Source organism: Acanthopagrus latus, chromosome 15 (genome assembly GCF_904848185.1).
Source record: "Acanthopagrus latus isolate v.2019 chromosome 15, fAcaLat1.1, whole genome shotgun sequence".
Lineage (NCBI taxonomy): Eukaryota > Metazoa > Chordata > Actinopteri > Spariformes > Sparidae > Acanthopagrus > Acanthopagrus latus.
The window spans coordinates 7,666,673-7,690,983 of NC_051053.1; the positions used below are offsets into that span (position 1 = coordinate 7,666,673).

General features: G+C 45.4%; 3 protein-coding genes across 3 annotated transcripts; all 3 read right to left on the bottom strand.

Annotated features, from left to right (window-relative positions):
- Positions 1-181: 181 nt before the first annotated feature.
- vstm4a (V-set and transmembrane domain containing 4a) lies at positions 182-9,190 on the bottom strand. The gene is made up of 8 exons (XM_037122608.1): positions 8,945-9,190; positions 7,263-7,715; positions 3,568-3,621; positions 3,360-3,467; positions 2,887-2,920; positions 2,384-2,532; positions 1,565-1,632; positions 182-787 (listed from the first exon to the last, which is right to left on the bottom strand). Exons 1-8 carry the CDS (start codon positions 8,991-8,993, stop codon positions 635-637), a joined length of 1,068 nt encoding a protein of 355 aa, XP_036978503.1. The 5' UTR covers positions 8,994-9,190; the 3' UTR covers positions 182-634.
- Positions 9,191-11,883: 2,693 nt separating this feature from the next.
- Positions 11,884-13,944, bottom strand: LOC119033013 (stress response protein NST1-like). The gene is made up of 2 exons (XM_037122584.1): positions 12,310-13,944; positions 11,884-12,020 (listed from the first exon to the last, which is right to left on the bottom strand). The coding sequence occupies exons 1-2, from the start codon at positions 13,582-13,584 to the stop codon at positions 12,012-12,014; spliced, it is 1,284 nt and encodes a 427-aa protein (XP_036978479.1). The 5' UTR covers positions 13,585-13,944; the 3' UTR covers positions 11,884-12,011.
- An 864-nt stretch (positions 13,945-14,808) lies between these two features.
- On the bottom strand, positions 14,809-23,457 carry LOC119033012 (titin homolog; the record flags this gene model as incomplete). Its single annotated transcript, XM_037122583.1, has 1 exon — positions 14,809-23,457. A coding segment is annotated over exon 1 (8,379 nt), but the record flags the coding sequence as incomplete, so codon positions are not given.
- Between the last annotated feature and the right edge of the window lie 854 nt (positions 23,458-24,311).

Here is a 24,311-nt window from a genome sequence, read left to right on the forward strand (position 1 = left end):
AGCCACTGGATGCTTTACAGCTGTTTGTAATATTCGGTTGTTTTTTAATCATATCATGTAAAACAGATTTTGCGTGTGTGACCCGAGAACAATTACAGGCAAATCAAGAGCATTTCAATCCACTTTAAAGAGCTAATTGGAAACAGTATTTTTCATAAATCAAAGACTCTATTCTTAAACGTCAGACCCAGGCATATGTTTATTCATTCGGTGTGTTAGTACTGTGATCATAAATGCAGTTGAAATGTGTTACAATGCCTTATGACACTGCAGTTAGAGAGCCTGGACCCCAGTTTCTTTCCACACACAGTCTCCTGAGTTTATACACAATAGTTAACAGTAAGAGCATTCTTATAAACATCTGGCTCACAGGCCAGCGATGCCAACAAACAAAACAAGAGAATTATAAGACCCAAAAAACTGCTGTGCTGGAATGGAACCGCGCCGAGGAAACACAAAAACCCTCATTTACCAACAGTTGTAGCGTACTTGCAGCCAAAAAAACAAATGCTAAAGCCATACTGATAGTTCATAAATATAGTCCTTTTAGATGCCACTCAGTACAGTCTGGAGAGCTGAATCTCTGCCCTCCCCAGGGGGTACCATGACATCCAGGTGTCCAGAGCTGCTGTGTTTACAGCTGTTTTTCCTGGAAGAGGATCTGAGCGTACACAGTGTCCGGGCTGGAGGGCGCAGGGTCGGGAGCGGAGGAGGCCGGGGGCTCTGGCCTCGGTCTGACCAGCTCCAGCTCCGCGTACGTCAGACTGTCCTCATGTGATACTCGAGGCTGGAGGAGGGAGGGAAGGAGTGAGGCAGACTTGAAGGAATTTAGCCCCGGAGATGAAGAGTGAAATGCATAAAAAGTATCTATAATGAACACTGACATCTCAGAAAATAAAGATGAACGGGAGTGGCGTCTGCTTTTAATCATTTTCAGCAAACGGTAGTGTTCTTCCACCGTGCACGGTAAACACCCCTCAGTGCTTTTCAGCTGCAGAAAGTATGTGTTTACTGGATTTGCAGGACCTCTCGGAACATTCAGTTTGCTCCGAAAGACATTTGGTACAATGGGAGGCTTATCCGGCATCCTTAGATCCTCCTACTTGCAGTAATCCAATCAATATGTTTGTGCAAATAAACAAAATCTGGCCTCTCCTGAGCTTCACTTCGCTGCGAAATCACAAGAACGCCATCAGTAGAGATACCGATGATCCTTAGTTTGAGCAGTTTTCTTCTGCGTGTACTTGTTTGACATTTTTATTGTAGGAATAAAACCAATGAAGCAGTCTAAATAAATAATTGTGTTTGAGAAGCAATAAAACTAAATAGAATTATCAAGCTCATAACTGAATGAAGAGACGGCAATAAACTCCTGTAGACAATCACGCAGTCGTGGGACAAATTCCCTCTTGCATGTGTCTCAATAACAACTCTGAGCGCCAGAGAAACAACCATCTTTTCAAAATGTTAATAAATACCTTTGAACAGATACAAATGCACATGTTTGAGAAATGATTTAGATGAAGCTGATGTAGGTGTTGCGTCTGAGAGCGAGGAGACTTACAGTGGCAGAGCTCCTCGGGTGGTGCTTTAACCGTCTGGGCTTCTGAGGCCTCTTTGCAGCGACAGGCACTGAAACAGAGTCACAATTGACTGGAACAGCCAGGAGGAATCATCACAAGAATGACTGTGTTGTTAAGAGAAACTCGTCCCTCACAAACACATAAACCCAGTCGAGGTGTAGATTACAACAGAAGTAAGAGCTTTATTTTGTCATCTTCAGGATCAGCCAAGACACTCTGCAGGATTTTGCCGAGTTTTCTCCTCGGGCTGTTTCTGGTGGCCCCTCAAACGCTCCCGTTTTCGTCGTGGAGACTGAATTATGCGAGAGATAGCTTTTCCTGCTTTTGCACTGGCTGGATACCTTCATTTATGGTTGTTTTTTCGTTACCCACTAAAAATCCTTTTATTGGGGCTGGAGCCCATCTCCCTGAGTCTCTAATGTCTCCCGTGTGTCTGGAATTTGAGAGGAAACTCAGACTCAGACACATAAAGACGAGGACTGGGAATTCAACTCCATACTGTGAGATGACACTGCGCCCCCACCTCCCCTTGACTATAAGATTAGACTGAGAAAATGGAGGTAGTGAAAATTTTGTTCAGACACCTTTTCCTCTCGAGACCTACAAAACTCAAAATTTCAAATTAAACAATAATTCAACAGCTCTTAATTCACGTTCACCAAACTGAAGACTAAACCTGAGGGGTCACGAGTAGCCGCTGCTTTATCTTAAAAGGTCATGAGCCAAAAGGGCCAAACAGACCTTTCAAAGAATTTAACCTTTCCGAGAGGTGACATCCTGGCCTCCAAATATCACTTTACCTTTGGCTGGTATGTGTGGCGGAGGCTCCTCGGGCAGTTTGGGTGGTGTGTCGATTACCCTTCCGTCAGCTTTCTGTCTTGTGTCTTTCCTTTGGGCTCTCGGGGAGGAACTGGAGGAGCTGCTGGAGCTGGTCACGGTCTCTCCTGAGCTGCATGGAACGGAGGAGAGGATTTGAAGTTCCAGTTGCAGATGAATCTAGCGGTCATCTAGATTATAAATTAATCTTGACATAAAAGCATTATAATGTTAGTTGATGTGGATTCATTTTGCTACTGATCAATTGATAGGTGGTATAAGACGTTAAACCAGCAATCCAAAACCAAAGACGCAACGATGTAAAGCACAGAAAGGCAGCAAATTGTCAAATTTACGAAAACAGAACCAGCAAATTACCGTTAATGTCTTAAATGGTGTGACTATCCAAACTGTTGAGGACAAATTTCCTGTTGATGAACTGATCTATAAATCATTTTATTGTTTCAACACTGGTTAACTACTGTACCTGCTCTCGGGACACTTCACCAGGAGGTAACTGCCTGTGGAGACGGTAGCAAGAAAAAATCATGCTGACATGACAGTGTAAAAGTTATCCAGGTGGTATTTTTGTTTAAAGGAAACTGAAACTTAAAGGAGACCTATTAAGCTTTTAAGTTTTTTTCCCCCCCTTGTCCTCAGCATTTACATGTGGTCTAGTGCATGTGAAAGATCTTTAAAGTTAAAAAGGTCAAAGTCTGCACCAACAGAAGCTCCTCTCTCCCACAGCCTAACCCTGAAACGCCACATGCAAATGCATTCAGCACATCTGCTCTGTCTGAAAACTGCTGTGTTTTTTTTAGCACTGAAGCATGTAAACCAATTATTGTTGTGAACCAAAATTAAATTCATGAACCTGGAAAGCATAATATGTCTCCTTTAAAGTTACTGTCAGGAAATAAATGTTTTTTTGATTTTTTTTTTTTTTTTTTTTTTTTTTACTTTTGAGCCTGTGTCGTCTGTGGAGGTACTGGCAAGTGAGAACCAGCGTGAAGAGGAAGATGGACAGCAGGCCCAGTGAGCAAATCAGCACAGCGCACAGATACACATCTACAAAAACAAACAGGCGTCAGATAAGTGACATTATCGAAGTAAGACTTGTGTGTGTGGTAAAGTCAAACAGAAGAGGGACCGGAGGCAAGAGCAGTACCTGCAAATAAACGCCACAGTCCTTCGCTGGTGCCGTCCTCAAGAGTTAAGTGCACTGTGGGGAGAAACGTTTAGAAAGTCAGCAAATGCAGTGGGAGGGAAGGAAGCTGTGCCCAGACGGAGTATCTCTGTTGTCTGAGGAAACTGACCGAATGCAGCAGACGGCTTCAGTGGTTTCCAGAAATATCAAGACTGCTGTCAAGATGGGAGATTCTGCTGCTGCTGCATCAGCCAAACCCACCACACACACACACACACACACACAAAGGCCTGGCTCAGCTGTATTGCTGTTCTTGGACAGTGTTTTGGGGGTTCCCCTCTTCTCTGCATCTCCACTTCCTTTAGGTGGTCGCTTCCCAGTTGCTCACTGACACAGTTTTCCTTGTGTGCTCGTGAGTGCGAAAAGAAAAACGAGCATGAAAGTTGTTGTCAGTCTGCGCCAGCTTCTGTGAACGATGGGTAGTGTGTAGGTCAGGGGTATTTAGTGTGAGGTTGAGGAGAGTTAAAAAAGAGGCAGTGTACATAAATTACTCAGTCTCTGCTCTGCATAATGAGTTTTTAATACGTCTTTTAAACACAGGTTGATAAACATACTAATAAGAAATGATAAGATATTAACTCTAATTGACTTCTAGCCTGTTTCCAGACCGCTGATCTGCCTGCAAAGTTGTCAAATGTGGTCTTGGCTGCTCGGTCTGAATATCACGGTAATTAATGTCAACACAGAGGCAGTTGTGTCGCGACCAAACATGAAAAATGGCAGAAGATGTGTCGGGCAGTGAAAGCAGGAGAAGACATGCTTTAAATAACATCACACAAGCGCGGGGCTGGATTTGATCTTCTCACACATGTCTTATTTTTAATCTATGTTTAATCCAAGAAACTCAACTTTAACAAGTTCGACTGAAGTCATAAAGAAGACTTTACAGCACTGCAGTGCCTTGTTTTGTGCTATTTTTCCAAATCCTAAATGTACAGCGCAATTTTTTTTTTGAAACCATGAAAAGTGTTAATTCAGTGCTTTGACAAGTTTGGGTCTATGATATTTTGTCAGACTGCATTAAATTGGATGGTGTTCCTGTTATTTTGTCCACCCGCTGTTTACCAGAAAAAGGAAAAGTAACGACAGCCAGGGGAAAAGACAAGTTTGCATGACAAACTGCTGGTGCGACATGCCGCATGTGCCAGGCATCTCTCGGCAACGTGAGCAGTTTACAGCTAATGCAAGCAAACCACATATCTGACCTTCACACTGTGGTTAACCACACGCTAAACCTCACGTCTGATCAGTGCGTGCAGCCCCAGGTTAGCAGGTCAGCAGTTTAAAAAAAAAACAAAAAAAAAAACATACTGCTTAAAGCCAAAAAACATCAGGTACAGATTTAGGCTCATCTGCTTTCCTTCAGTCCGGCTGTGAGGACGGGGCACAGAAAAATGAACCGTCCGCTCAAAGTGTCGGGGTTAGAAACCTGAGGCCGGGGAGCAGCATTTGATGAAATCTAATTTAACTGTGCACTTTGTGTGCTCGTTTTCCTTTTTAGAGAAGCAGCAGAACACTTAAGGTCTGACCTAGGGAGTTTGGGAACGTGTGGAGAAGGTTTTGGAGAGAAGCGGTCAGATTATCTCAGTGGGGTGAAGACTTTGTTCCGAAGTCAGCGGACTGAGGGGTTCCCCGGAATACAGTTACATCTTACCGTAGCTGTGTCTTTGTTTATCCTCATAATGTCAGCTCTTGTGTTTGTGGCTCTGCGGTCAATGCATGTCGGAGATGCCTGAGGTTGCGTGGCTTCCTTAGCGGGACATTGCCCTGAATATAGGGCAGGGCGTTGTCAGATGGCTCAGTCTGACTCAAACCTCTTTTTTTCTGCCTGTTTTTTTTTTTTCTTTTTCTTCCTAAAACTAGTGAAAGGTAAACTGTGTAACTGTATCAGGTGTAGCCGCACCTACGGCATGGAATAACAGCGTTTTGAAGCGTTTCTGAGCCCATTTAACCAGCGCATCCCACAGAGACTGACAGTGTCCCCGCTGATCAGTCCGGCTAACTCTGACAAAGGGCCGCTGCTGTGTAGAGGAATATTTCTTATTTACTCTAAACCCGATCTGTTCATGTTGTTTATTGCAGAATGCTGGCATGGACTAAATTAGTTCCACTGCAACTGAATTCTCCAGCGAATTTTCTCCTGAGGCTTGCAGAAACTGTACTCAGTACTGACGTCATGCGTTTCAGAGTGTTTGAACGTAGCCAGCTCAGCAACACCCTACCTTTTTTACTCCTCACACTCACACACACACAGACACACAGAGTGATATTGTTGAGTGTGGTTTGGCTGTGTGAGCTCATTGTTTTGAGATGGAAATGCCAGAGGGCTGGGGTCACGCTCAAACATACATCTGCACAACTTAAGTCGGAGAATACACACATGAATATTTCTGTTTGCCCTTTGTCCTTTAATAAAAACTATCACCCCCTCCTTTATTTTGGTCGTTTCCATCGTCAGATAGCACGGACAGCATGTCTCAGCTGACCGTGTGCGGCGGGGAAGGGAATTCCTTGGAAACTAATATTCCATGGAAACATTTTTGCAGTAATAACACCAGAAATCCCCTTTGTGTTTGATCCTCTCTTGTCAGTAACTAGGGTTGCGTAAAAACTCTTTAAAAAAAAAGCAGAACTGAACAAATGCTTTCTTCGCCTCATGTTAAAGGCAGATTTGACTTTTTTTTTGTTTTACCAGGTGATGATGAGAGGTGTGATGAACCAAGTGAAGTGTAATCAGTGTTCGATGATAACAAATACTCAATGATCTGACTAAAAAAGTTCATACTATCTGAATCCAAGTCTGCTAGAAATGGAGTCCTCTTATTTTATTATTTTTTTTGTTGTTGTCGTTGGATTTCTCATCACCAGAGGATCGTTTAGGTGCTGTAGGGCTTTCACATCTTGCTCAAGGGCACCTAGACAAGTAGGATGCTTGCAAAGAAACGGTCTCACACCCCTAACTACTTGGGTAACATGTTTAAAGGGACAGTTCACCCTAAAAAGAAAAAAAAAAACACAACCTATTTCTCCTCTTAGATGCCTGCCTTCTTTTACATGTAAAGGAACTTGATGGCACTCAGCTTGCGGTGCATAAAGTGCAAAATGATATATTATAAAAACTCAACAGCCAACTCTCTTTCCAGAAACCATGACCAAGTCACAGAAGACAATCAACAGAACTTGTGTTTGAGCAGTTTCGCGCAGGACCTATTCTCTCCGAATCACAGCAGAGCAGGAGGCGGGCATCTACCCATAGACAAGAGGCTAGCTAACTGATCTAGCGCACACTTCAGCTCAGCCAATGAGGAGGAGGCCATTAATGTTTACATCCTGTGCTGACTAGATGCATGCTGCCTTCTGCATGTAAAACAAAGTCTGTGGATTATCTTGAGTGTTATCTCATCTTATCCAGCTATATTATATCCAGGAGAAGGCGGACGTCTCCAGGGCCGATGACCCCAGAAATCTGCAAGTGACACTTAATGGATATGGATTTTTGATTTGGCGGTCAGCTGTCCCTTCAATTAAAAAAAGAATATAAAGAGGAACTGAAAAGCCCTCTGTCTCTCAACCTTCAACCCATCATCAGCCGAAATGGGGCCCACAGACAGACGTGACACGAAGCGCAGAGTGTACTGAAGTGCAGCTTTAGTTACCTGTCAGCTGTGTGGTGCTGGTACCGTTGGACGAGGCCCTCCACGTGTTCCTGTGCTTGCGGATCTCCTGAACTCTACAGCTGTAGAAACCCTGGTCCCTCCCTGACACATTGAGAACCCACAGCCGGTACATCTCGCCCTCTGTCTCCTCGAACAGACGAAACTTCGGCTGGGGGAAGCGACGGGTGAAGTTCCCGTACAGCTTCATTTTCTTTATGCCCAGCTTCACGATGAGATACTGCGAGGGCTCGGGTGCGGGGGCAGAGGGGGATGGAGGGGGGGGAGGCGGCGCGAGAGTGGGAGAAGCCAGGGGGGAGAAGAACCAGCGTAGGATGAGGACACTGCCGCTCCTCTTCCTCTGAGATACCAGGCAGGAGAGAGTCAAGTTGTCTCTCTCTGTTACCATGACGACGGGCCCAGGGGTCACTGTCACATTCAGGGCGTGACATACCTCTGATGACAAAAGACACAGACAGATGTTACCTACAGCTGTCTTTTTTGGACACACGCAAGTCCCACAGAATATTTTTACATGTCGTAAGTCATGAATGCGGTCTCTCGTGACAGAAACATCAAACCGCACCCCGAAAATCTTTGCAAAACATCAGAACACTGTCAGATCTGGTAGCTTGGGAGACTCCTCCCCGCTTTTTAAATTAGTCATTAACTGGAGCTGGTAATGCGCCCCACATGGAAAAAGTCCTCAGTTCATTTTTGCAAGATGTTTGATTTCCTGCCAATTAAACATAATTGTAGCATTTAGACAAAGTAAGTTTATTTGCACACCCACAGTGGCTGCTTGGATTTATGGCGCTGGGGCTCAGGCTGATCACTGGTTCTGCTTATATATGTCATTCCATCACTGGTTGGGAATTCAGTCGGTAATGGCTAGAAAGCGCGCTGAGAACACACTTCGTGCGTCCCTGTTTTGCTTCCCTGGAGGTTATTCCGCTGCCAGCTGGGTCAGGTTTGTCTAGAGGAGACATGGAGTCTGGACACAAGATGTGTGCTCAGACAGGCACAGAGTATCTACAGGTGGGGAATGTTCATCTTCAGTACGTCTTGAACCAAGCAGGGAGAAACACGACTAGATAACGGGGACCATCTGGGCTGCAATGCTTCTTTTTCTTTTGTTGTTGTTGTTGTTGTTGTTGCCGTGTTAGTCGGGGAATCTCCCTCAGGCTCTGTCCTACGCTGTTTAATGTCACAACAAAAGCAGCAACAGGCACTCAAAACCAAACACAAAACCGAGCACAGTCAAAAGATTATAGGGCAGGAAATATGTATGAGATGAGCTGTAAGTCTACTTTATGTCAGTTTATAGAATGCAAATTATACAGCGGTTTTTCTCTGATCACAGAGAACTTGTTTAACTCTGCAACTGGTCCGATTTTGAACAATTTCAAGTTTACAAAAGACTTTCTGCTACTTCAGTATTGACTATAATGCAATAATGATTGATGCACTTGCAACTTTTGGTAGTTAGAGAAACAATAACTAAAATGCTGCATGTTTCTTGCATGTTTGACCTTATCTTCATGCGAAGTTCCATACTAAACTCAAAACTGCATGGTTTCACAGTGGCATATGTTAGACAACAGATCAAGCTGCTACTTTAGACACATTGGTTTTCGTGCTCACTTTCTTACAGGTTTATATTGCTGTAAACAAGGTAAACTTACCTGTGACCAGAGCCTTAGTCAGGACAAGGACCACTATAGAGAAGTACATTTTCCACAGTCAGCGAATCCATAAACCCAGACGACTGCACAGCGCTCACACAAGCAGCTACATTGAAAACAGAGCCTGGCTGCACAACCCGCCAGAGCCCTTACCCACCATTAACTCTTCTCCTCTTTCTCCTCTTTTCTGTGTAATATGAAACAGTAAATGCTCTGTTCCCACTTAGAAACTCCCACTCACTCTCCAAGCTCTCTCTCTCTCTCTCTCCCTCTCTCTCTCTCTCTCTCCCCACCTCTCTCTCTCTTTTTCTCTGTGTGTCCTGCAAAACGTAGGAAATGTCATTTCCTGTGTTCCCGTGAAGAGTCTTGGACCGTGGCCCAAAACCCCAGACCTCTGAAGCGATGGTCAAGTCTCGTGGTTTGTGTGTGTGCACGCGCCTGTCACACTGTGTGTCATTTTGAGAAGCGTATACTGCAAAGCGCCAAACATGCCATTTCCATCACCCAAGTTGTCTAAAAAAAAAAACAACCCAAAAAAAAACCTAGGGGTTATCCTCATTTTGCATCACAAAGAGCAATCGTGTGTGAGCTCTGTGTTTCTGCGTCTGCATGCATGTGTTGGTGGATTTGTGTATGTGTGTGTTCTGCGACCTCTCCCTGTCTGGCTGCTGGACAGAGTGGCATGGGCTTGTCTCTGGCTGTGGTTGTCAGACTGTCCCAGCGGTATGAAGCCTGCTGCTTTATTGGGCAGGCTAAACTGCTGAGGCAGGGCTTCTACTGGAGCTTTGAGCTCAGCCAAAGCCAAATGGAATTACACAACAGATTGAACCCTTCAGGTCGTGTGTGTAGATTCTCTCGAAAAGCATGGATGGATCAAGAGGAAGAATGTACCGCCCTGGTTGATAGGTCGGTTTAATCTTTTTCTGACCTTGAAAAAATGTTTTATTTTGAAAAGATGAGGTGAGGTTTGAGCCTCGGTACAAGTTGTATCAATTGCTATACATGTGTAAAAGTAAAAATTATAGCTCTGGTGACTGTGGAGAAGTACTCTGTCCTCTTAACTACATCTTTTACCCGGGGTTTCCCTCAACTTTTCCTTGACATAAGTCTTAAGTTCAAGTCTTTGCTCCAGTTGAGGAATCGCTCTCCTCTGCCCTGCAGTGGTCAAAGCAGGTTACTGCTTCTCAGGGGATCAACAAAACCTCAGCTATGAAACTGGGGAGTATAAGCGGACAGTCTCACCACAGCAGTGAACACTGAATCTGAATAGAGGGGGAAAAAATAAGACGAAATTTTCACACTGTATATAATCTCTATCATTGGATCCCAGTGGTATAGTAGGCTTATTGATTTATACAGCAAAAAAGGACACATAGACACAAAAGTCGTCAACAAAATGTAATTTTCTTTTTTATGTTTATGAACTCTCTCAGGACACATTATTGTGCTCTTTCAATAACATGTAATTGTCTTATGCACTCAGTGAAAAGACTCTTCATTTTGAGTCACTCGGACCCAGGGTGCATTTCAAGAGTCAGAACAGGATGCCAGTGGCGTTAACTTTGTATTGTTATTGTAGAATTTTGAGTCATAAAATTTTTTTTTCTCTTTTGTTTTTTCATTATGGTGAGAACTGATTGGGTTGAATGAAGTGTGGTTTTATTGTCCATGTCACGCTAATCTGTTTCACAGCAACACAGAAACATTCTCACAAACTTCCAACTTTAAAAATGGACTACCGTATGATATTAATCCGCTTAAACAGCAATCCCCTCACCACAATGTTTGCACTTTGACACGGTGGCTGAATAGACACACTACGTTTTTCGCCATCTGCAGATCTTTGGTTGACACTGTAGTTTTAACAATACTTCATGCATCACAAAAATGGCAAAAGTCTCCAACAAGAAAAAAAAAATTAAATAAATACTTAAAACTTAAGCAGGACTGGCAGCGTTCATAGCAGAAACCAATTACTCCAAACTATTAAACACTATCGACATATTGTTGTTGTTTGTTTGTATATTTAGGAGGCAATTATAATACTGTATACACAAGAAACATGTCTTAGCTTCTCACATTCAAAAGTCAAATGGAATGGTGAACTTCTCTGTAACACAATAAAAAGCTTTACAGTGTATCTTCAAAATCAACAGCAGCAATTTAACAGCACGTCACAGGGACTTTTGACACTACAAACCAAAAACATCCTGAGACTATTTAAACCCATTTACAAACACTTAAAATACTGCATATTATGATCCATTCATACTGTGCTTTGGGACATCTTTATTATCTCGCTACTTATTATTATTATTTCGTTTTTCAACCCCTTTTGAGTCAAACACCAGTCTTCTTTCTCACCAGTCAGACAGCTCCATAAAATCCTCCAGTTCACTCATGGTTATTATATCTCGGGGCTGACATCGTGAGGGGGCTGAGTTACCATTTTCACAAACTGAGCTTCCTGCAAGCTGGCTGTTTGTGTCACACTCGGGGAACGACTCATGTGTGTTGTAAACTGTGTTGCGTGTTTTGTCTTTGTCATTAACCGTGTCCATGTATGGAGTCTTCTCTGGGCTGTAGCGATGCCCCTCAGAGTTCTGTCCCATTTCAGCTGCTGGGTATCCGTAGATGTGGCTCTCCCTGACAGACTGTTGGTCTGTGTGGAGGGTCACGGGGGCTGATGACCTGTTGTGGGACACAGAGTTGACAGCCGGCGTTTGGTAGCCTCCAGGATAACCATGGAGGCCTTGATAAAGCACATTGGGCTTGCTGGCTGGAGAGTTCTGAGAGGGGGGTTGGTGTTGTTGTGGCTTGACATGAGTTTGGGGTTGGAGCTGAGGCTGTAGGTATGTTTGCTGGGGCTGGGATCGGGATGTGCTCTTTGCAGACTCACGCACATTCAGCTGGACATATTTTCCAGTCTCTGGGTCAAAGAAAGTCTTTGTTTTCACTTGAACTGGCACATCCACTACAAAATACTGCCCAGAGCCGAGGTCTTGCAGCACCTTACGCTGGGTCAGTGGGTAGGCCTGAGGATAGCCTGACTCTACATGGTACTGGGTCACTGGAGCTGGATGGTTGGCATGATGGAAAGTGGGAGAAGAAGGAACATCAGCAACTATCTTAGCAGAAGGGTGGGAAGCAGGGCCAGTAGCATGAGGAGAGGTAACAGGGAGGGAGACGGGGGCAGTAGCATGAGGTGAGGCAAGAGGGAGGGAGATAGGGCCAGTGGCATGAGGGGAAGCATAGAAAGAGCTATGGTGCTCTGGCAAGCTAGACCCCGGTGCTGGAGCATGAGCGAGGGAGACAGGTTGGGAAAAATGTGGGGAAGCCACAGCATGGCGACCGGAGGAGCATACCTCGGTGGAGGAGGAGGAAGGAGTGCTTGAGACTTCTTGAAGAGGTTTCTGAATTCTAGCGGTGCTGTCTGCTCCACCTTTGGACAACTCCTTCTTGATTCTCCGAGTAGTCAACCTCTGTGCCCTGCGCAAGGCTTTCTCACTCTTTGGGGGAACAGCTGGAGGCTTGCCCAAAGAACGGGACACGTCACTGCTGAAGCTACAGGCCGACTCGGGCCTGTCATAGTCATAAAGGCCTCGTAGCTCTGCCAGGTCCGCTGCACTGGTGGCAAAACTCTCTACATCCTCTGAAATGTTGCTGATGATAGACCGGGAGTCGTCTTCGTCCAGAGCTAAGCTCCTCCTTGAGTAAGGCCTATGATGTTGGGGAGGGGCTGAGTAATCCTGCATTGAGGACCCTTGCTGAAAAGTTGAGGAATCTTTGATAGCAGCAAGTCTGTTTAACCCAGTGTCAGAATGAACAGGAGTTACAGCACTTCGTCTAATTGTCTCTTGCTCCTCCTCTCCCCTCTCTGACCCCATGGGTGAACCCACTCGGAAATCGTCTCCAAAGTTCTTATGGAAGCGTGGTTTGATTGACTTGGTGAGCGAGGAACCTCTCATAGTGTTATCTTTCACCCTGAACATTAAGGGTTTGACTCCAAGAGCAGGTGAGGAGGTGCTGGAGCGGGGCAGAGATGGAGCTGGAGATGCAGGGGCATGTGGTCTATGAGACCCACTGTGGTGGTCCTCAGTTGACTCAAGCCCTGGTGTATTGTTTCTTCTTTGGGAGGGTAAAGGGGAACAAGGTTGTCTTTCTCTGGGTTTCCTCTCTGATTCTGCTGAGGTGATGGCATAGTACTGGAGAGCGTCCACCTTCGGTGCTGCTCTTTTCTGCTCCTCCATCTGAGTGACTCTCTCTTTCTCTCTGTAGGCTGCTAACTTTTCCTCCTCCTCTCTTTTTTTCGCCCTGATCTCATCCGCTCTTTGAGCAAACATCTGTTCTTGGGCTACTCTCTTCTGCTTTATCAGTGCTACTTGACTCTCCTCGAGGAGTTTAGTGCTCTCCTCTTTGGGTTGCTTTTCTTCTCTTTGGTTTGTAATTGTTTTCTCCCCTTGAACAATTTTCCTCTCTGCTTCTTCTCTCCGAATTCTCATCAATTGTTCTCTTCTCTGATTTTCGCCCCCCTGCTCTTCAATGAAGCGCTTTGCTTGCTTGGAGAGTTGAGCAGCATTTTCATCCTCTTTCTGTTTTCTTTTCTTTTCCTCCTCAATATCAGCGAGTATCTCTTCCATCTGTTTAGCCCGCCTTTGCTCCTCAATCAGAGCAGCTCTCCTTTGTTGCTCCTCTTGTGCAGCTCTCCTATTGTGCTCTTCTTCAGCTTCTTTCCTTTGTTGCTCCTCAATAAGAGCAGCCCTCCTCTGCTGCTCCTCCTCAGCTGCCCTCCTTTGTTGTTCCTCTTCAGCTGCTTTCCTTTGCTGTTCCTTAATTAGAGCAGCTCTCCTCCACTGTTCCTCTCGTGCAGCTCTCCTCTGTTGCTCCTCTTGAGCTGCTTTCCTTTGCTGCTCCTCAAATAGAGCAGCTCTCCTCTGATGCTCCTCTTCTGCAGCTCTCCTCTGCTGTTCCTCTTCTGCAGCTCTCCTCTGCTGTTCCTCTTCTGCAGCTCTCCTCTGCTGTTCCTCTTCTGCAGCTCTCCTCTGATGCTCGTCTTCTGCAGCTCTCCTCTGCTGTTCCTCTTCTGCAGCTCTCCTCTGCTGTTCCTCTTCTGCAGCTCTCCTCTGATGCTCGTCTTCTGCAGCTCTCCTCTGCTGCTCCTCTTGTGCAGCTCTCCTCTGCTGCTCCTCTTGAGCCGCTTTCCTTTGCTGCTCCTCAAATAGAGCAGCTCTCCTCTGCTGTTCCTCTTCTGCAGCTCTCCTCTGCTGCTCCTCTTGAGCCGCTTTCCTTTGCTGCTCCTCAAATAGAGCAGCTCTCCTCTGATGCTCCTCTTCTGCAGCTCTCCTCTGGTGCTCCTCTTGTGCAGCTCTCCTCTGGTGCTCCTCTTCTGCAGCTCTCCTCTGATGCTCCTCTTCTGCAGCTCTCCTCTGCTGCTCCTCTTCTGCAGCTCTCCTCTGCTGCTCCTCTTCTGCAGCTCTCCTCTGGTGCTCCTCTTGTGCAGCTCTCCTCTGGTGCTCCTCTTCTGCAGCTCTCCTCTGGTGCTCCTCTTCTGCAGCTCTCCTCTGCCGCTCTTCTTCTGCAGCTCTCCTCTGCTGCTCTTCTTCTGCAGCTCTCCTCTGCTGCTCTTCTTCTGCAGCTCTCCTCTGGTGCTCCTCTTCTGCAGCTCTCCTCTGCTGCTCCTCTTCTGCAGCTCTCCTCTGGTGCTCCTCTTGTGCAGCTCTCCTCTGGTGCTCCTCTTCTGCAGCTCTCCTCTGGTGCTCCTCTTCTGCAGCTCTCCTCTGCCGCTCTTCTTCTGCAGCTCTCCTCTGCTGCTCTTCTTCTGCAGCTCTCCTCTGGTGCTCTTCTTCTGCAGCTCTCCTCTGCTGCTCCTCTTCTGCAGCTCTCCTCTGCTGCTCTTTATGGGCAGCTCTCTCCTCCTCTTGCTGCTTCTCCCTCCTCCTCTCCTCATCCTCTCTAATTCGCTCTTCCTCCTCTCTCAGTTTCACTCTCCTCTCCTCCTCCATCTTTAGTCTCCTCTTCTCCTCAGTTTCTTTCATTCTCCTTTCTTCTTCTCTTTTCTTTGCTCTCATCTCCTTTTCTTCTTGAGCAGCTCTCTCTTCCTCTATGAGTTTTGCTTTTCTTTCCTCCTCTTCTCTCTGTTTTTGGCGCTTCTCCTTCACCTTACTAGCTATGGCCTCCCGCTCTCTTGCTCTCCTCTCTTCCTCTCTCTGAGCAGCTCTTCTCTCTTCTTCAGCCAGAGAAGCTTCTAGCATGTCTCTTATTTTCATGACTTCTGTCCTTTTCTTCACTTCTTTCCCAGAAGCTTGTTCTTTGTCTGGCAATTTTGCTGTGCTCTCCTTTGCTGTGGTCTCTTCATGGCGAGTTGCAAGCCTTTCTTTTCTCAGCTTTTCTTGTTGTTGACCATCCTCTATGTTAGACATTTGCCCCAAAGTAGGACGTGGATGAGAGTCTTTATCAAAATATGGTAATTGTTCAGCTTTTGAGGAACAATCTTCACCTCTTTCACATGGATTGGGGTTATCAACTAGTTTTAGGTGTTGTGACCCAGGAGTGTTTCTCGGCCTGTTGACTGCAGAAGATGAGGTTGGTGCATACAAGGAAGAGCTTGGCTGATGAAGACCTTGATCCACTTGAAGAAGTCTTTGGGTATCAGCTCCAGCCCCTTGATCTTCACTCCTCTGGTTCTTGAGATGAATTGTTGGAGACTTGTTTCTTTCTTTGACATCGTCATTGGCTTTGACATCCGAAAGCATTTTCTCTTGTCTTTCTTTGTCCCCCAGTTTGAACATCCCTGTCCTTTGGTGTTCTTTCTCTGTAATAGGAAATACTAAGGGTTTGGGCTCTTTGTTCACTTTGGAGGGGACTTCTGTCTTATTTGGAAAGCTTTTCTCTTTTCCAGAGAGGTCTTGAGGGTCAGCAGTGAACACTGGGCGTCTGCTATGACGAGTCTGTATGAGTGGAAAGAATCCTTCCTTTTTGTTGGGTGGGAATTCCTGAATTTCATTTGCTCGGTCTTCTGATACAATGACTTTTAACCTTGCGTAGTCTGCAATTGCTGATATTTCAGGTATTGTGGATGCTCTTTCTTTTGGCTTTGGTTTATCTTCAGGTTTTGTTTTAACGGTTATTTCCCCTGTTGGATGGGGATTTTTAGAGCTCTGTCTTTCCCTTGCTGATAAACGGGGCTGGTTCTCTGTGTGTTGTTTTCTGATATGAATAGCTTGACCTGCCTCTGTCTTCTCATTTTTATTGCTCTGTCTCTCTGTGGGAGCATTACCCTGTTTCGAAGCCAGATTATCTCCTGTTTCCCTGTTTTTCCTTTTCATGTTCTCATCTTGAACACTCCCTGTGCTTGATTCCGCTGGTTTACTTTGATCCAATGCAAGGACTTTATTTTTCCCTTTGTTGTGTGATCCATTGCTGATAGCTGCCTTGTTCGATTGTGATCCTGGCAGTTCCCCTCCCTTTGAAACAGCATCTGATGTATATGGAACATTTGCACTCTTGTGTGTTTCTGTTACGCTTTGTACTTGAAAGTAATCCGTCTCCATTGGTTGTATGTTTGATTCATCGACTGATTTCCTACTTTGATTAACTTTTTCAAGCTTTTCAGTTTCAGCTTTAGTATTCTCACAGGTCACCTTTGTGCTGTTCTGTTGGTTGCTGACTTTCAGAGACTCAGGCATTTGTTTTCCCAATTTGTGATGTGAACTGTCTTTCATCTGTAAGTGTTCAGTTCTGTCTTCATTATTTATACCAGCTGATGCATCCAATTTGTGTTCATTGGCTGTAATATCATCAGAAGAGACAGTTGTGGCATCATGTTTCTCCTCCATTTTCAGGTTTTCCCTCTTAGTTGCTGCTGGCACAACTCTGATAGCAATACAGTCTATATGCACATTCTCGTCGACACATTTTAGAGACACGTGCAAGTTTTCATCCTCAGTTGATTGGTTAGATGGACTGGCTTGTTTGAATGGTTTTGGTGGTGTTGTGTCATGTCTCTTTTCCTCCACTGGGGGTGCATTTATGCCATCTATGTTCTTGCTTTTGAAAGAATTTGTGACCGTTGACATATTTTCTTTCACTGATTGCTGAGGGTCATGTTTTTTAAGACTTTCAGCATGAATTCTGCTTGAATCATCGATGGAGTGGACTCCTGTGTTTGCTATTTTGGCCACTGAGCTCCCATTGGTTTGTGCTGTTTGCATGTTTTGTGGATTTTTCTCTTCTGTGTCATTCTTTCCTTCATCTTTCCATACGCTCTTTGCAGAGCTCTCATTTGACATTTTATTTGTGTAGTCTTTGGTTTCTCCTGGTATCGTGTCCCGTTTGTAGAGAAGGGGTTGAGTTTCAGCGGACGTTTTATTTTTAGCAGTTACAGTGACTGTGGGGGGTTGTGTTTCCCTTTGGGCTCTTGTATTTGTAGAGGAACACACCTGCTGGAAATTAGTCTTTTTCACACTGACATCCCCAGACACATTGTTCTGTTCTGTCTCATGGCCTAAAGTTTTTTGCACATTTTCTGGATGATTATCCAGACTAACTTTAGTTTGATCCTCCTTCAGAGTGTTCTGTACAGCTCTGTTCCCGGCCTTTACTATGCTAACTTCCTTTGAAGATTTATTTCCTTCACTTACTTCTACACCTGAGCTGGGATGACATTTCTCCAGCTCTGAATTACTGCACTCCTTCTCTTTTGCATTAATTTGTTCTTGATTACTCTTACCATTGCTCTCAGATGGCTTCCTCTCATGAACAGTTACCATTATTCCCGTGATCTGCAAGTTGTCATCGGCTACAGGGGTCTCGTTCTGGGCAAAGCAAAGATTTAGCGAAGATGCTGAGTCCTCTGCTCCATGTTTACTCTCAGCCTTTTCTGTCGTCATAGGTTTGGAGCTTTCAGCCTCTCCCACAACTGCAGCCTTTGATGGATTGTCTTTCTTCTTGTTGAGATGATCTGTGTTTACAGCAGCACTGTCTTTAAGTGTCTCTTTTTGTTTGCCAGACATTTCTCCTTGATTTGCTTCCTGTTTTCCTTGCTTGCTCTTGAGTGCCAGCTCCTTATTTTGGATTGGGGACTTCATTCCAGACTTATTCTCTCTTTTTTGGTTTTCTTTCAAACCCTCATCTGTGCTCATGATATAACTTCCTGCCCGTTTTTCTTCTCTGGGTAGTTTTGGCTCATTGTTGTTGCTCTTTGTTGGCTCTTTGGGAACTTGTTTCTGTGAATGGTCTGCTAACTGACTGGCGGTTGCTGCAGACTTAACTGGTACTGTTGCTGAAGTGGGAGTTGAAACAGACTTGACTGGTTCGCTTTGTATCCCTGAAGGCTCCGTCTGGTGCTTTAGTGTAATATTACTGGAGCTTTCATGCTTTTTCGGCACTTCCTGTGATGGTGGCCGCTGTCGTATATTAATATTCTGACTACCTGCTAATGACTTGGTGGTGGATTTCGATATGAACCCGTCTCGTTTGGCAAAACCCTTTTCTTTAATTGCGGAAATCTCCTTTTCAGCATGAGCTTTTATCTTGGAAGTCAATATCTCTTGCTTGGTTTGAGCTCTCTCTTTACTGGTCAGTGCTCTGGGAGGGGTAAAATGTGGATCTTTGCCTACCTGGTGCTCACCTGACTTTGTTTTTCTTTCAACGCTGAGTGGTTTAACCATATCAGAATCTCTGTGCTGAGAAACATCAGTGCGTTTTAGGGTATCACGTTTCCCCAAATTTTCAACTCTGTTGTCCTTCACTTCATCATCAGTAGCAGTGTCACCAGTTGCGCTATCTACTTTGGTATGCAAATAATCAGCACCAGATAATTTGAATTCTTTGGATGTCTCGCTGTAAACATACTGACTTTCTGTCACCTCAGTGGCTTTAAAGCTGCCTCCTTCCTTTCCATTTTCTGTGTTAGCTGTTGCCATTGTTGGATTATGTTTGTCTTTTGATTTCTCATCATTTGGTGGCTCAACTTTATCTAGAGATAAAGCTGGCGTTTCACAGGTGTCAAGTGAGGCAGTGTTTCCTGCAGCTGACAACTTGTTTCTGTTTATTGAAGTTGTATCTGTGAAACCATATTTCTCTCTGAGGCGCTCATACTCATTAGCTCCTATATTTGCTGGACCTAATTCATCTCTCTGTGTTGCCTGATCTTTGTGCTCTTCATTATCATTTGCATCTGCCACAGAAGGAACATCTTTCTTATTCCCATCTTCTCTTGGGAGAACTGTACCTCTGGCTTTTTCTTTTTGCTCTCCCCTCATTTTCTCCTTGATTTTAGCTAACTCTGCCTTAGCTTTAGCTAACTCTGTCTTCACTTGCTCAACCTTATCTGGCTCAATTTTCACCAGTTGTGCTAGTTTTGCTGCAGGTTTAGCGAATCTTTCCTGCATGCTCTCTGTTTTTGCACGTTCTGCTTGGGCTAGCTCCAGTTTGGTTTGTCCGAACTGCGCTGCCTTTCTCTCGTCGACGTTTTCCTCTTTGGCGTTACTTATCTGTTTTGCAGGTTGCTCTGCATTGACTTGATTCGCTTGAATGGAGATGTCCTCCACTACCTCACTCTTATCTTTTTCTGCTTTAGCTTGTTGCTCCTTCATCTGCTCTGCTTCAGCCTGCTCTGCTTTAACCTTTTCTGCTCTGATTTGTTCAGCCTCCATCTGCTCTCTTTCAACTTGAGCTGCTCTCGCCTTTTCTTCCTCGAGCTGCTCTGCTTTGATCCTTTCTCTTCTGGCCTGTTCGGTTTCAGCTTCCTCAATTCCTGCTTGCTCGGCCTGCTCAGTCTTGGCCGGCTCAATTTTTATGTGTTCCTCTTTTAGCCTCTCTGCTCCAGCTTGTTCTGCTTTGACCTGCTCAACCAGCCCCTCTCTCATGTGCCTGACTCCTGCTTCCTCTGTAATATTTCTTGGCTCCTCTGTTGCCGTCTGTTCTCTGGTCTGCTCCCGCTCTGATTGTTTTTCTCTGGGCGGCTCTGTCTCTTCCCCTTTCGTCTCCTTATCTTTAATATGTTCTGTGCTCGCCTGGTTTACTCTATCAGGCTCTGTTACTTCTGCTTTGGCCTGTTCTGCTTTGACTCTCTCTGAACCAGTCTGCCCTGCTAAAATTAACCTGGCTGACTCCACTTTGGGCTGCTCCACTTGAGCCCAGTGCTGAGCGTTTGCCAGCTCCTCTTGGGCGTGTTGTGCTTTCCTACGTTCCGCCGTGGCCTGTTCGGCCTTGACCTCAGCAAACTGTCTACGCTCTACCTTGTTTCCCATTGTGGGGGCAGATGCATTGTTGGGGTTAGATAATGAATTTTTCTGTTTATTATGTTCAATCTGCGGCTTAGCCTCCATTGTCTGGAGACTTTGCCGTTCATGCCCCTTGGGAAGCGGCTTTGTCGAACCTGTTTCTCGCAATAGCATTGTTTTGTCTTTATCAGAGTAAAGGCAGTGCTGGTTTCCGTATTCTTGATCAGTGTATCTGTTAGAGTTCTGTGTCGAATGATTGTCTCTCATTTCATTTTCCTTGCTGTGGCCGTAATGTTGAGGTACATATTTGTCCTCAAATGCTCCAGGTTGATGCTGTCCATAATATGGTGGACTTTGGACAGTGGCATTACTAAATGGAGCGTGTTGTGGCAGCTGGTTTGACATGTTAGGATTGACCAGCTCAGCCTTTTTGTGAGAAAATGTTCCGACACCAAAACTTTCCCTCAGCTCTATTTTCTCGAGGTCTTTATTTATACTCTGCTGATTTTCTCCTCTGTATCTGTCTCTCGTAAAATTCAGCTCCTCCTTTATCGTGGCTGCTCTTTGGTAAGCCTGTGCATGTTGGTCTTTTTCCACGAATGCAGTAATCTCTTGTTTCCATGGAGAGATAGCTGTTTTCAGACTGCGATTTTCTGTGTCCAGGCTGTTTGTCTGTCTCCATCTATCTGGCGAGGACACATTACTGTAATCATGTTTGTTGTCTATGAGCTGCTGATATCTATCCACCTTTGTGGATTCCCTTCCCGCTGTTTCATTAAAATGTTGCTCAGTATTTGCCTTACTTATTAAATAGTCTCTGGTTTGGTTGTTGTCGGCATTTAGCCTCTGCGTTTCTGCAGATGTATAAGATGGTTTGAGCCTGTGTGCATCTCCTCCGTGAGTTTCTGCATAGTCTAACATGCCTTGCTTATAGGAGGTGAAGGACGATAAGTCTTCATGGAGATTCTGTCCATTAGCCAGCTGATAGTTGGGGTAATTTTCGGGTATGAAGCCAGTGAACCCAGAGTGATGAACCATCTCACCTTGCATCAGAGCTGTCTGATAATCACTTGAAGTGTAGTCTGAATACTGGCCTGTATGTGTCGTCACAGGCTGAGAATTTACTGCTGTAAGTGGCAATCCAGGGTCATAATACTGGTTTACGTTTTGATGTGAGGCGGCTTCTACCTGGGTAAACTGAACGTCTTGGTCTGAAAAATCAGGCATGTCTATCACAGTGTCTCTAGGCTCCTGCGTATTGCGCTGCTTGTTTTTCTCAGGCGTCTCCAAGCCTTTAAATTTGGGAGGACTGTAGGTGCTTTTGACTCTTTTCCTGTTGTCTTTGAGATTGAAGAGCAGGCTTGTGGCTCTGGATTTGTAGCTGGACATCCTAATGTCAGGAGTGGCTCCCCTGCTTTCTGCTCGCACCGGAGGATGTTCCACAGGTTGAGGGGAGGCTGCATACTGCCGGACCTCTGATGTCTCCGCTTCTTGATGTGCGTGGACTGACGGTGTGAGCAGCTGGCTGGTGTTGAAGGGAGTTGTGCTTGTGTTGCTGCTGACAACATTTGGTGCCGCCGTTGGTGCACTGTTGCCGAAGGGAACCGAATTGTTGTTGCTATAAAGCACTCCTTGTTGATTCGCTGTCATCCCTGCTGAGATGTTCTGCTCTGTCATCATTTTGATCTTTTGCTGAAGGGCTTTGACGGAGCTGATCGTTTCCTGGACACGTCGTGACATCTCGATGGTGGGCGACGCAGTCGACGGGCGTTGGGATTGGAGCCTGTTGGCTCCGAGGCTCTGTGTCCGCTTCCTGTGGGGATAATGACCTGCCAGCTCTGACTCACACCGCTTCTCCACAGACAAAGCTCTCTGCATCATTGTGGATGTTGAGGTGGAGCGCGAGGGAGTCGCAGGAACCACAGGCGCCATGGTATTCCTCTGGTGTCTGATACTCCTTTCATCAAACCTGTACGGACCCTGTGGTTGGGCCTCCAGTGAAAGCTCCTTGTACATTGGTGTCTCATACCATTTGGGGAACTCTGAACAGTGCATAAACCCTGAGAATTCTCCTTGTTGGAAGGGAAACCTGTTATGGTCCCTCCATACCTTGAAGGGACTGTACTCGCTGTGTATAAAGAAGTTAGAGTTACAGTTGACCTGTGCAGACATGCTGTGTTTACTGTGGGAAGACCTCATAAAAGAGGATGAAGAATTCATGTTAGCCACTGCAGCGGAGTAGAAGTTGCCGTCTTGGGCAGTGAATGGACCGGCGGAGGGGAAGTGACCACTGTTAAAGTTTGGCTGGTATGGTGTTGAGAATTCAGAAAGTTCCCTCTGGATGCTCATCAGAGCCGACTTGTCCCAGCTTGTCTCATCGTTCCACTCTCTGAGTTTACCGTCCATGCCTGCTCCGTCCCTTTGTCCCTCCGAGTTGAACGCTCGGATGAGAGAGGAAACCCTCGATCGACTTCTGCGTTGCTGTGAACCCACCTCGGTGGCTCCATTGCTGAAGAAGGACAGCTGCTCTTCCCTCAGAGATTCCTCCTGTTGAGAGGTTTCCATAAAGGAGTGCTGGAATGTGGCAGAAACCCTCCCCTGTGTCCTTTCCCCATAAACCTCCCACTGTGGATCTCTGTGGATCTTCGCCCCGTACATTCCTCCGTGGATCAAGTCTTGTCCGTACTGCTGCACCCTGAGGCTGAAGCTCTCATGTGCAGCTCTCTTGAGTTCCTCCCTCTCTCTGTCCTCTCTGTCTCTGCCCTGCTCACTCTGGCTAAAGGCCAGCTGTCTGTCTCTCGGGATGCAGGGTGACGATGAGCAGAGGTCCGAGTCATTATAAACAGCTTCATCGCCGATGCAGAGGCTCCTGAACGCTCGATCTGTCAGATTGCTCACCTCGCGGTCGGTCTCGTCCAGAAAGGACCCACCGCTGGAGGTGTCGCTGTAGCCTCCATCGCTGTGCTTGCGATGCCCGCCGCTCTTTCGGCCCGAGCGGCGCTTCTCAACTGAGGTCATGATGCAGGCTCGCTAACAAAGAGCTCCGTCCGGGTCGTTTAGTCATTCATTCAAACGCAGACCTCAAAATCATAGACTCTGCCTGCTGCTGAAGTTACAGGCCCCAGAACTTGGGGCCCAAGTCAGGATTTTGTGCAGCCAGTAGCTCCTAAGGCATTATGCCTTTTAGTTGGTCTTTGTCCAAAAAAATCCTGGAAAACGTTGATTTCCTACAGGAGAAAACAAACAAGAATTAGTGTTCACATTTGCGTTCATCTTTAAAGAAACAGTTTTAACAAATTGCGTGCAGGCTCTCGCATGTCTCATGTAACTGCTGCGTTGCCTAATTTATGATAGCAGCCGTGTAAGACACTTTTTTTTTTTCCTTTTGCATTAAGCAGCAATGTACTGAATGTGGTTCTGAAAACAGCTCTGTAAAGCCTTCGGTCAATCACTGTGACCTTCAGAGACATGTTGTGAATAAAAGTACACTGTTGCTAGGCACAGTAACGACAGCCTCACGTGAGTTATTTTCGGAAAGCAGAACGCATCCACACAAACTTGGACGACCACACACACACACACACACACACACATACACACACGCGCGTGCGAGCACGCACCCATGCACGCACCCATGCACGCACACCACACACACAAACACACACACAGACACACACACAGAAAGTAAAATCATTTAAACAAGTAACTAACTGACTAATAATGTCACATTATTAGTTTGTCAATGTTGATAAAGCAATTTAGAAAATTAGACTTTAATGAAGATGTTTCTCTTTGAATCAGTGTCAAAAAGTCAGAATAGGACCAATGAATTGAAACATTACACTGGCAACTAATCTTTTTTGGAAAACCCCCTTTGGTTTTACTACAGTACTGGGAGAGCAGGTGGAAAGCAGATAATAATATCCTTACGTAGCCATGCTGCTAAATTGAGATTTGCAAGATAAAATAAGAAAATTTATTGCTGGTTCAAGTGTATTATCCATCATCGTAGATGTTCAAATGTGACATTTAAGTTAATAAAGAAAATTGTTTTTTTTTTAAAAAAACATTTAGTTCAAAATTAATCTGTATATATCTTTTTAAATAAATGAAGTGAGAGTTTTGTGATCTGTAAATCTGAA